Consider the following 13,195-nt stretch of genomic DNA (forward strand, 5'->3'; position numbering starts at 1 on the left):
ATTCATTTCACTTTCTTTAGGGAGCATTTAAGTATATTCAGGCTAGCTCACATGGCAGTGATTTTTTTTCCTATCAAACCTCTTCAATTAAATCATATCAGTCTCTCTCAAATTCAGTAATTTTATTAATATATCTTTTGAAGATTTTAGCTTTATTCAAAGGTGATCTGTTTGCCTTGATATCATGAATAATTTATTAGAATGTGATTTGTTAGAAAAATAGAAAACCGTGATGCACCTTTTTCTGCTTCATCACTTTGGTCAAGAAATGCTTGTGCTGTGGTTTCTCTTACACACTGATATTATTATGAATAAAATTAAATCCACTCCAAAATCATGATACCATAGTTGATAACATAATTGATGGCTCTATTTTATCTTTTTTAAGACCAATGATGAACAAACGTAATAAAAATAAATTTGCCCCAAAATGTAATGCCACTGACAAAGCAACGCCTTCAAACCAAATGCCTTCATTTGTCAGGTTTATCAGTTCGCTCTATATCTTCAAGCTCATTGAGCAACCTATCGCTTTAATAAGTTTTCACAAACAGCATGCCTTGGAACACAAAAACATTCATTAAATATTGCACTGGGTGCTAAAGAATGTAACATCCAGATACGATTAAGGTACATATATTAAATATATATTTAAACATCTGTAATATTTTTAATGAATCCATCTATTTAAACTTTGGTATTTTTCAGTGAGTCTGTATTGCCAGAGATTAAATTCATGATATTGCCAGTGACAAATTGCTGACAACAAATTCTAGTGTAAATTACAAACTTCTTTTATCATGCTTCAAATGGCTAGACCATTTGAAGTACGATATGGATGCGCAGCGGTAGAGTCGCTGCCTTATAGTGCCAGAGACCCGGGTTCAATCCTGACTGCAGTCTGTACGGAGATTGTACGTTCATCCCATGACCGCATGGGTTTACCCAGGCTGCTCCGGGTTCTTCCCACACTTCAGACGTACAGGTTTGTAGGTTGATTGGCTTCAGTAAAAATTGTAAATTGCCTCTAATGTTTAGGATAGTGCCAACGTATGGAATCGCTGGTCAGCACGGACTTGGTGGGCTAAAGTTCCTGTTTCCACGCTGTATCTCTAAACCAAATCATTGTCGATATTTAAAAAGGCATATAATTTTTTGAAAGTGAATTGAATTAAATGCGGAATTGGCACAGAAAAGGCGATGATGTTCAATGGTTTATGAGGCCAAGTGGCCCTGACCTGGTTCTATTTTCTTGTCTTCTGGTGCTGACATTGCTTAGGAAGTTCGGCATGTCCCAAACAACTCTCACCAACTTCTACAGATGCACCGTAGAAAGCATTTTATCACAATGAATCACTGCATGATTTTGGATCAGCTCCATCTAAGACCACAATAAATTGCAGAGAATTGTGAATGCAGCCCAAACCATCACACAAAACAACCTTCTTTCCATTGACCCCATCTACACCAAGTTGCCTCGGCAAGGCCATCAGCATAATCATTGTCAAGTCTAACCCCGCACGCACTCCCATTTCCCCTCCCCCATCCAGCAAGAGAGACAGAAGTGTGAAAACGCTCATCTCCACATTCAGGAACAGTTTCTCCCCAGCTGTTATCAAGCAACAGAGCCACCCTGAGCTACCATCTACCTCATTGGAGACCTCGGAATGTCTTTAATCAGACTTTACTGGATTTTATCAGGCACAAAATGTTATTCCCTTTATCCTTTAACTCTATATTATGGATGGCTTGATTGTAATCATGTATAGTCTTTCCACTGACTGGATGGTACGCAACATGAAGAAAAGCTTTTCACTGTACCTTGGCACATGTGACAATGAACTAAAAAGGAACCCTCTGCAATTTGAGGGAGGGTTATCTAACAATGACAGTGTTGAAGCAAATCATATTAGGACAGCTAGCTAAACATTTGGTCAAAGCATGGGATCACAGATAGAGAGACAGAAAGGCTGAAGAGATTTCTGAGCCTTGGTTCATGACATCTAATAGTGAAGTGATTTAATTCATGGATGAGTAGGCTTTTAGAGGGTTATGTTGCTGAAGGATTGTGGGAGCAAGGGATTGTAGGATTGTGCTCATTGGGGGAGCAGGGGAACTTTGTGTACAAGATTAGTTTGAATTTCACTTGAGAAAAGATAAGAGAATAATTTGAGAAAGATAAACATTTGCCATGGTACAGGTGCACAGAAATCAACCCAGTTTTGTAGACAACAAAGACAAATAGCTGTGATTAATAATACCTTTGTGCTTAATCATTTAATTCAAAATACTGTCATACTCTTTAAGTGATCATTCATCTTCTCTTTGTCAGAAACATATTACTTGTGCCAATCTCCCATTTTGGAAAATAATTGAAAATATTAAATGTAAAGTGACAAATCACCATTGGAAATTCTTGTGTGAGCTGTAATTTCCTGGGGTTTATTTATAGCTCAGCAGCATTGCATTGCACTATAGTGTTGAAGTGATATCACACAATGATACAATACCAACACAAATGTTACTCTCCTGAGGAGTTCAAGTTGCAAGTTAAATTTGAAATTTAAACAGGTTAGAATATTATTTACTTTTCATCTTCAGGAAATGAAATTGGATGGAACACAGTCATCAATGCTGGCAAAAAAATAATCACAGAAAGAAAACAGTTGAAAATTATTAATTCTTTAGTTAAAAAATTATACAACTTTACAGAAAGAAAGAAATATAAAAAATATGAAAATTGGATTTTCAATGAACCAGTTGTAAATAATCTTACATTCATCCAATCTGGTTTTTGATCTGAAATATTAACTAGGTTTTCTTTTTCTCAATGCTGCCTGATCTTCTGTGTCCCCAGCATGTTTCAGTTTTGATTCTGATAGCCAGCATCTGCACTTTCATTTACTGTTTGTTTACATCATGCCAAACTGTTTAAAATATACTATTCTGAGATTTTGTTTTTGCTTAAATGCATGGCCACAATTTGCTCTCCAAATTTGTTGACTACGTCAACAGATGCCTTGCGTAACTTTATCTGCGAGTCTGTTGGATCTGTGACAAAATCAACCAGATGCCCCTCAGTTATAAATTTCCAAAGGCCAGCTCTTAGTATTGATCCAATATTGAGTCAGTACAGAACCTCAGGGATATTTGCATTAAGAGATAGCTGATAACCCGGAGCTTGAGACATAGGATCCTATTGATGAGGGCCATATAGGTTCCACTAGATTGCAGGTGGTGCCAGACAGGGCGAGGTGTCAAGTCAAGTTTATTCGTCACATACACATACGAGATGTGCAGTGAAATGTCAGGGACAGGGTGAAAGGGAATAAATAGCAAACATAGTAGCCCAATTAGGAAAGTTTCCAGATTTAATTGGGGGTTTAATTGCTAAAACCCTTTGGAATTTGGTGTGATTAGGAATCCCAATTTAAACCAGATTGCAGATCAAGGTGCATGCATTTCCAAAGTTGTTGTCTTCTGCATCTTTAAACCACTTGTAAATTCCTGAGGTTGCAGATTTCAGACTGGACCATTTCTGACATAAATATATTAAGTATCCTGTGAATTTACCTGTCTGTTCCTAATCAACCATAGATCAGAGTTCTACAGAGAAGAAATATCTGACCCTGGAAGATTATCCTTTTGATCTTTGTGAACTGCAGCACCTGCACTCAAAGCAGCTTCAGGATGTCTAACCTGTTTTACCAGCCTCCATGATAGAAGGCTGGATCAAGGGTGTAGCCTTCATACAAAAGAAAAGGAAAAAATAAGTAAAACAGTGATTAAAAATACCTGCTTAACTTTATCAGGCTCTGTCTTCATTTTATTGATATTAATTTTCAAGAACCAATACCAATGAATTGCATCAATTGCAGAAGAATCACAGACAAGAGAATTACCATAGATCAATATAATCAACATGCTTTCTCTGAATTATTACTCTGTGTAATATTATTCCCAACACCATATCGTAGACCTACAGTAATATAGAAAACTTTGTAACAGCAGGGCAAGAGAGCTCTGAGAAATTAACATTTGTCAAGATCAGTCTTAGATATTGCATATTAAATTACAAAGATATAACATGCAGACTTTTTTGTTGAGTGCTTAGTCTTTAGCAATTACACAAGGATATTGTAACAATGAAACTTTGCTGTGTTGGTCTGCTGCAGAAGTCTTACCGTTATCACAAATGTAACATCTTCAAAGGGTCAAACAGCACACGCCAAGCAGATGCCCAAGATGTTTGCACAAACTGATGTTTAGTTAAAAATTGTAGAACCGTTCTAATAAATTAAAGGAAATAAATATTCCAAAGGTGAATCCTCTCAGTAGTAAACATATACAGAGATCAAGCGGGATCTCTGATAACAACGTACAGAGGCATTCACTTCTTTCCTAAGGTATACTGCATTGGTAATGGGCACGAGGTCCTCTTAAAATTTTCACAAGTTTATATTGTCCATCGCAAAACACATCCACAAAGTGTCAATGGGTTAATTCAGCTGATGGTTGATATTTGGTAGTCAAACCCTTATATCACAGTGGCACAATAAATCTGTCAACAGGTTGTGTGGACCATGCATGTGTAACATAATCTTCTCACATTTTGAAAATGATAAGGCACATGTCAGGAATTTTAAAAATCTTCAAACTTCTTACATTGTTCTCCGTACCACTTTAAATCTTTTTTTCAAGTAAGTTCCTATTTTCTGGATTTTTAGTTTCATTGGGTATACCATCATCCTCTATTTCTGCGTGTTGAACGTAACTAGTTATAGCTGGGACAACTGGGCTATTTTCTTTCTCTTTTTCAAGATCCTTTTTCTCTTGGTCCAGAGCACAATTCCCAAATGTTTCATATATTTTTCTAACATCCTCTGGTATTTCTTTTTTAAGTTCTTTATTTTTGTATCTCTTGATTCCTCTTGACGAAGATCCAAATTTATTGATGATGTTGTCCTCTGACGCTCCCTGCATGTGCTTGTCATATTGCCTTGTTTCTTTCTGCTGTAGATTGTTAGCATTGCCATTTATACTTTCCTGAGATGATGCTTTGAATTGGCCGGTCTCCGGACCTGCAAATGCTAACCGCTTCTCAGGGGAGAGCATGTCCAGGGAATGTGCTCGCTGGTCCAAGCCAAGCCGCCTTCGCTCCATGTTTCGGATGGTTGCTGCTCTCTGAAGTTTGTCGTGTATCTCCACACTTAGTCGTCTCCGTGTCTCCCTGAACTCTGCTGTCACATTTGCTTTCCATTCAGCAGCATGAGCCTTCATTTCACCAACCTGTAACCACACACAAATCGGTATTTATTACTGCACAAAATTCATCAATATTGCAAAGTAATACAGTACATACAAGATTAACAATGGTGCTAAACAAAGGTTTAGGTTTATAATTGTCACGTGTACCAAGGCACAGTGAAAAGCTCTGTGAAGGCATCTTTGCTTAAGTTATATCTGCAACACCACAAATTTTCAGCAGTACGAAAGGTTCCCTTCGTGCCAGAATTTTATTTCCCCCCAGAATCATTGTTCCTTTGGTTAAGAAGAGCAGCAAAGGATATGCCAGCAACCAAAGGCCAGTGAGCATTATGTGATTGATAGGGAAATTCTAACGGATATATTTGGAAAGATAGGATATGATATGGGACAGAAAGCTTAGCTTTGGGTTGAGGAAATTTCCTCTCACTAATTTGATTGAGTTTCGAGGAGCAATGAAGGAGGCTGATAAAAGTTCAGTTTGCAGATGTTATCTACATGGACTTTAACGAGGCATTCAACAAGGTCCTGCATAGTAGGCCAGTCCAGAAGGTTAGAACACAGGACATCCAAGTAAACCTGGTGATTTGGATCCAAATTGGCTTGGTAATAGGAGACAGAAGATAATGGTGGAGATATTTTTCTGCTTGGAAGTCTGTGACCAATGGTGTATTGTAGGGACTAGCTTTGGATCATGTTTTTCTGTGATATATGAATGACTTGGATGAGAATGTATGATAAGTAAGTTAGCAGATGACATATAAATTGGAAGTACTTTGGCAAGTGAATAAGGTTGTCTGAGGCGATAGCAGGACAAAGATCAGATGGAAAATTTAACTGAGCATTTGAAAATGGAATTAATTCTGGCAAGTGCGAGGTGGTGCATTTTGGGAATGCAAACAGTGGTAAGACATATCCAGCAAACGGCACAACATTTAAGGAATGTTGATGAGAGAGAGGGTACACAAGAGACTGCAGATGCTGGGATGTGCAGCAAAAAAAAAAAAACTGTGGGGGGAATTCAGTGGGTCAGTCAGCATCTATGGAGGCAAAGAGATGGTTGATATATTTTGGGATCAGATCCTGCATCAGGACTGGTGCAGGATCTTGACCCAAAATGTTGACTATCCCTTTGCTCACCCACCGAGTTTCTCCGGCAGCTTGTTTCATTTTTGTTGAGAGAAACCTTGAGGTTCACGCCTATATTTTCCTGAAAGTGGCACTACAGGTAAATTGAATGGTGCAGAAAGGATAGGTCATACTTGTCTTCATAGGTCAGGACAAGAATTTAAGAGTGGGAAGTTATAACTTTATAAAGCACGGATTAAGTTGTACTTGGACTACTGTGTGCAGTTCTGATTGTTACACCATAGGGAGGATGAGATGGAGTGAGTGCAGAGAAGATTCACTATGGATTGGAGGACTTTAGGTATGGAGAGAGATTGGATAGACTGGGCTCATTTACTACGAAGCAAAGGAGGTTGAAGCATGACCTGAAAGAGAAATATAAGATTATGAGAGGCTTTTATAAGACAGATGGTCAAAATAATTTTCCCATGGTAAGGGAATTAAAAAGAAGAGGGCGTGGGCTAAATGTGAGAGGAAGGAATTTTCAAGTGATCTCAGGGGTAAGTTTGTTTACCCAAAGAGTTGTTGATATCTGGAACATGCTGCCTGAGGTAGTGGTGGAATCAGATACAATCACTATTCAGCATTATCAGACTATTAAATAATCAAGGCATAGAAGGATAGGGACCTAATGTAGTTAATTGAGATGTGTTGATGGGCAAAATATTAGATATGATCAGCAGAAGTTCCTGTTTCTGAACTGCGTGACCCCATGACTCTATGAATGCAAATCAAAATCTGACGATGAAATACCAGAGCAAAGTTTTTAAAAGATTCCAGAAGGAAGGAAAGACTGAAAAAGATACGGATGTTCTACAGCTTAAACCACAACAACTATAGATGATAGACAGTGTCTGAAGAAGGGGCTCAACCCGAAACATTACCTATTCCTTATCTCCAGAGATGCCACCTGACCCAGAGTTATTCCAGCATTTTGTCTCTATCTTGGGTGTAAACCAGCATCTGCAGTTCCTTCCTACATATCTATAGATGTTAACTGGGAACATTAACTACCAAATCCATTCATTGCACTTGTCACCAAATTAGAAAGCATTCTAAGACTGGGAAATATTAACAATAATTAATGTAAAGATTACACTAAGGTCTCCAGAGCGCTCTGGCTGCAACCCTTACCGTAACACCGAGTGCAGGTGCAATGCTAGCCTTGATTAATATTAGCATGCTGCCATAGAGGTTGTCAGTTGTAGTCAAATGTGAAAGATTGGAGCAAGTAATCTAGGTTGAAGCTTCAAATCCTTTCCACTATCTAGAAGGCAAAACTCTGGAGCATGATGCAATACGTTCCACTTGCCTGGATGAGGGAAGCAACAACAACACTCAAGAAGCTCGACACCACCCAGGACAAAATTGCCTGCTTGGTTGCCACACTAAGCATTCATTTCCTCCATCACCAATGCATCAGGATATGCCATCTACAAATGAATTGTAGTTACTTGCCCAAACCACTCGAAAGGCACCTTTCACAAATCCACCACAAAGAAAGACAAAAGCAATGGGTGTATATGAAGACCACCATCTTTACGTTTCCCTCCAAGCTGCATGCCATCTGGACTAGGGAATATATCACTATTCCTTTACTGTCACTTCCTCTAAATCCTGGAATTCCATAGTGAACAGTTCTGTGGGAATATCTTTACCACAATGACTCAAGTGGTTCATGTAGTTAACCCACCATTACCTTCTCAAAGGCAATTATGGTTGAACAGTAATTGATGGCTTTGTCAGTAATGTCCATAGCTCAAAAAGGGAATAAATAAAGAAAACACCCGTGTTGTATTGAAAGCAATATGTTCTGTCTGATGTGACAACCTTTGTTTGAGGTGATTCTGGACATTGCCAGTTTCCTAGAAATCTAAAAGGTACCACTCTGACTATTATATTTGTGCCAGCTTCTTTTAAAAGCTATTGAATTATCGCACTCTACTGCTCATTTCTAAAGATCTTTCTATTTCGAGTCTGGCACAAATGTCCCATGCTGGCATTTGTGGCTCTGCCTCTGCTCAGATCCACACTGTTCAGCCCTAGGTTGGTGAGTGGTGACATTAGTGTTCCAGATCTGAACCAGTTTAGTGTAGGATAATGGGGAACATGGATAATGAGCACTGGGGAAACAAGTAACTGCAGATGCTGTTTTTTACCGAAGATGGACACAAACTCTTGGATTAACTCAGCGGATCAGGCAGCATCTCTGGAGAATGGGTGACGTTTCAGGTCGGGATCCTTCTTCAGACTGAAAATAGTGGGGTGGGGGGGGTTGGGAAAATGAAGAGCTGGAGGTGTAAAAAGACCAGCTCTTCACTTCCCCCCTCCCCACCTCCTACTTTCAGTCTGAAGAAGGATCCCGACCCAAAACATCACCCATCCTTTTTCTCCAGAGATGTTGCCCGACCCGCTGATTTACTCCAACACTTTGTGTCTATAATGAGTACTGGATTGGGCACAAACAGGAAAGCGTAGGCCAATATGATATGGATTTTTTTTTTAATTAAAAATTATCTTTAATTCCTCTGACACTGAACTTCGATATTTCAAAAGTTTTCTTTGGGATTCAAACACAAATAACAATGGTGCAAGCCAATTAATGCTTTTTAAAGAAAATTCCTCATTGCTGTGTCAGCTCCCCAGGTACTACACAGAGACACCCTGTCTTCATTTCAGTCTAGTGCATCCCTTAGAGTGAAGATTTTAATGCACCTGCCTTACCTGTGGGATCTAGTAAGGCAGGTGAATTGTGAAATAGGTTGTTTTTGAACTGTTATGGAAAATAGTACTCATTAATGTTTGTGGAACCTTTAGATTTCTTTCACTGAGTTTGTAACCTAGTATTAAACCTGATTTCACAACACTCTGCTGGAGTTGTGGAGCCTTAGTGATGACAGGTACGTCAAATTCAGATGCTTCCTGTATTGAATCTTGTGATCAATAAAGGCAACAAATTCTATTTTTGATTCATAATTTTTATGAACCTTTGTCCAATGCACCTTGCCTACACAAATAATAATTTAAATCTGAATAAAAGTAAAGATTCAGATAAAAACAAGTTGAAAATTTGCTGTAGATTTATTATTCTTGGCATTAAGCATTTAACTACAATGACATTTGACTTCTTGCATCATCCTGTGTACTTCTGCCTTTATGATAAAACTGCCAAACTTTAATCTCTGTGTTTTACAAGTTTTGTAAGGGTTCAAGATCTTCCTCAGCAACAGTAAGTTTATCCATCAATACCCAAGAGCCATGTTTATAGACACAACTCACCTCTTTCATTAAGTCAAATAAAATTGAACTTTACTACCTCCACTTAACTGCAGGGACATTGTGTTGTGAAATGCTTTGTAAATAAATACAACAAATAGGAACACACCTCAGCTAGCTGTAAAAGTGTCAGTGGTTCTGTAATGGCAGATCACTTGGTGATTACGAGTGGCATCTTTCACATAAAAATTATATAAGCATCTAATACAAATGACTGCTAGTATTTTTATCATGGATAACTATTTGCTTATTCATTGGAAACCAGAGCAGGTGGAGGGCATTATGGGTGTCATTTTCCCGAGTATCTAGCTTGGGACAATGGATCTGTAGATAATCAGTTTCCACAAATCAACTAATATGTGAATGGAAAGAATACCTGGTTTTAGCTATTCAAATAATTTATACAGTCAATGTCTAGTCTGTATCATGAAATCATCCATGAATCTTTTATCCACCTCATAGTTTCTATGATATGAATATCTCTGAACAGAATCGTTGTTATAGAATCACAGAGCTATACAGTATGAAAACAGGCGCTTCAGCCCAACTTTGTTCATGCCATCCAAATTGACATTCTGGGCTAGTCCCATTTGGCTGCATTAGGCCCATATCCCTCTAAATCCTTCCTATCCATGCATCTTTCCAAATGTCTTTAATTGTAACTGCTTCTGCAGTTTCTTCTGGCAGCTCATCCCAGATATGGACCACCCACAGAGTGAAAACGTTGCCCCTGAAGTCCTTCTTAAATTTCTCCCCCACATCTCAAAACTATACCTGCTAGTTTTAGAGTACGCTACTTTGGGGAAAAAGGCGGAGTGTTACTTCAATAAAGTCGCTCATTAAAAGGCTGATGATCACACGGCCACAGAAATAGATTGAAGCAAGGAGGGGCCAGGACATGGGGTACTGTTAGGGGACACTAGTAAGTCTCTAACTATCTGGAAGATTATCTAATGGACGATACGCATACCACTGAACAGATTTGTTTTTACTGTGTAAACCCACACATTGTCCTATCTGAGAACATATCATACATTCCTTACCCAAAATCTGAACTTCCAGTATTCAGAATAAGTCAAAAATAAAAATATAAATTCATGTTGAAAAACAGAAATAGAAAATGCTGGATCCACTCAGCAGGTCAGGCAGCGACAGTGGAAACAGAAACATAGGCCAGGTTCGAATGAAAGGTCTACCATCTGAAATGTTAACTTTTTCTCTCTTTCCACAGATGCTGCCTGACCTGTTTCCAGACTGTCCAGCCTCCCTCTCTGTGTGAACTAACAAAGTGTTTGTTTTACTGTACTCATATACCAGGCAATGTGATCATGTACTCATACACCTGCCCTCTTGTACATTCCTTCCAGCTGGCCTAACTACAACAAGCACCATTCAGCTATTTCTGTAAAATGCTTCAAATTCAATGAAGAATAAGCAAACCAATGTTCAATGTCCTCTTCCAGGGAAATATCTTACTTTCTAAGACCCAGCTATATCGTTCTCATTCTTGACATTAGAACCCCAACACGGACAACCTGTCCTGATACCCGTCATCTGACTAGCCGGGGTCAAGGAAAGAGCGTTCACGTCCCGGCCCTGTTTCAACCAATCTTTCCACCACCACGCACAAGACGCACAAGAAGCGCAAGACAGACACCATTGTGCAGATGCCGAGAAGTGTGTTCAGCTCTTGCTGAACAACTTCTAATCTTGTGTGTGGACTCGATAAGAAGAAGATCTGACTAGCCAGAGAGAAGAACAGATTGTGGAATGTCCACAAAGCTTCCTTGAAGAAATGCAGCATTTCCCCTGACTGCTGAGAATCTCCAGCTCATGATGATTAAAGGTAAAGTGGTTTACAATGATGGGCCTGCCTATCTTGGCATTTCTCCTGATGAAACAGTACCTGTACCACATTTGGGCTACAACACCTGGGATACAATGTTAATCTATTCCACGACATCCCCCAAACTCCTACAAATTATTTAGTGGGTTGATGTTTAAGGAGTAAAAATAGCATCTTACCTCCTCCTTTGTTTTCTTGGAAATTGCACGTAGCCAGTCTCCAATCATGCTGAGGACAGCAGCAAAGTAAGCCAGGCCCACCAAGATCCAGAACCACACCAGTGGTTTATACCATTCTCGATAATGAATAGATACGTTTCCACCTGCAGAAATGAATTAAACAGAGCTCAGTGCACGTAACTCAACTTTCCGCTGCTTCTTTCTAAATCGAATAATGATGATCAAGTTTCTCATTAGCTGTCTCCAACCTCCATCACCTGAGGAAATCTGTTACAGTTGTAACACACTGAATTCCAGTTGCACTGGATTCATCATCAGCACAGCCAGAAACATTAGAGGTAGGGAGTCATAGAATCATAGTCATAAAGTGAAATGGCATGAAAACTGGCCCCTTGGCCGAACTTGCATTCACCAACCAAGATGCCCCATGTGTTCTAGTCTCACCTGCCTCTATTTGGCCCATATCCCTTTAAATCATTACTGGTCATGGATGGCCAATTAAACATTTAAAGTTCACATCAACACAAAAATAAGCACAATCAACTTTAAAAATAGTGACCTTGATTTAGATTTTTGGTTGTTTGAATCTGGCCTGCATCAAATTGGAATCAAAAAGCTAAAATTACTTTTTCAAATTAGAAATCAATGGGGGGTAAAAAAATCTGATGTGTCGCAATCAGCAATGCTTTGATTACACAAATGTACTTCTATCAGAAGGACCAAACATGCTGGAGTAACTCAGGAGCGCTGGAGTAACACTTGCTGCGTTACTCCAGAACTGTGTGTCCTTTTCGTGCGTTAACCAGCATTGGCAGTACCTTGTTTCCGTATTTCAGTCAGTGTGGACAGGAATACAATACAAACAGTTGTTCATTTCATTTTAAGATGTGGTGTTAGAACATAAGCAACTGGTGCAGAAGTAGACCATTCAGCCCTTCAAGCCGACTCTGGCATTTAACCAGATCATGGCTGATATTCTACCTCAAACTCCTTTTTCCTGCCCTACCTCTACATCCCTTGAATCCTTTCATTTACAGAAATTCATTGATCTTTGTTTAAATGCAATAAATTCCTCACATTCCACTGCCTTCTAGGGTACTCAATACATAGAACATGGAGCAGTACAGCACAGGAACAGGCCTTGCGACCCACATTGGTACGTCAAATAGCATCTGTGGAAAGGATTCAGGCTGCCACAGATGCTGCCTGACCTGCTGAGCCTTTCCAGCATTTTTCTTTTTGTCTCAAATTATATATTCTTTGAGTTTATGGTTGTTTGTGGAAACTGCTGAACTATAAATGGCTGTTTTATTTCTTACATTACAACCGTGAGTGCATGACAAAAATAAAAATCGTGAAAGGTGCTGTTTGAATACATGTCTTTCTGCACTTATTGATCGTACATCAATATTGCATTGGGTTTGAGAAGCACTGGAATTACTGAGTGTTCTGACTTTGTCAGCATAATTTGTCAACTACATTCACATGCCATGTTTGCTTC

The 13,195-nt window shown here is 39.0% G+C and overlaps 1 protein-coding gene across 1 annotated transcript in view; it reads right to left on the minus strand.

The window, feature by feature from the left end:
- Positions 1-2,761: 2,761 nt before the first annotated feature.
- Positions 2,762-13,195, minus strand: part of kcnk10 (potassium two pore domain channel subfamily K member 10) — a 33,363-nt gene continuing 22,929 nt past the window's right edge. The window contains exons 6-7 of the mRNA XM_033027366.1: positions 11,695-11,837; positions 2,762-5,289 (exon numbers count right to left, since the gene is read on the minus strand). Of these exons, the coding sequence (XP_032883257.1) occupies positions 4,684-5,289; positions 11,695-11,837 (749 nt within the window). The 3' untranslated portion in view covers positions 2,762-4,683. The remainder of the gene's footprint in view (positions 5,290-11,694; positions 11,838-13,195) is intronic.

The sequence above is a fragment of the Amblyraja radiata genome, chromosome 9 (genome assembly GCF_010909765.2).
Source record: "Amblyraja radiata isolate CabotCenter1 chromosome 9, sAmbRad1.1.pri, whole genome shotgun sequence".
NCBI classification, from domain to species: domain Eukaryota; kingdom Metazoa; phylum Chordata; class Chondrichthyes; order Rajiformes; family Rajidae; genus Amblyraja; species Amblyraja radiata.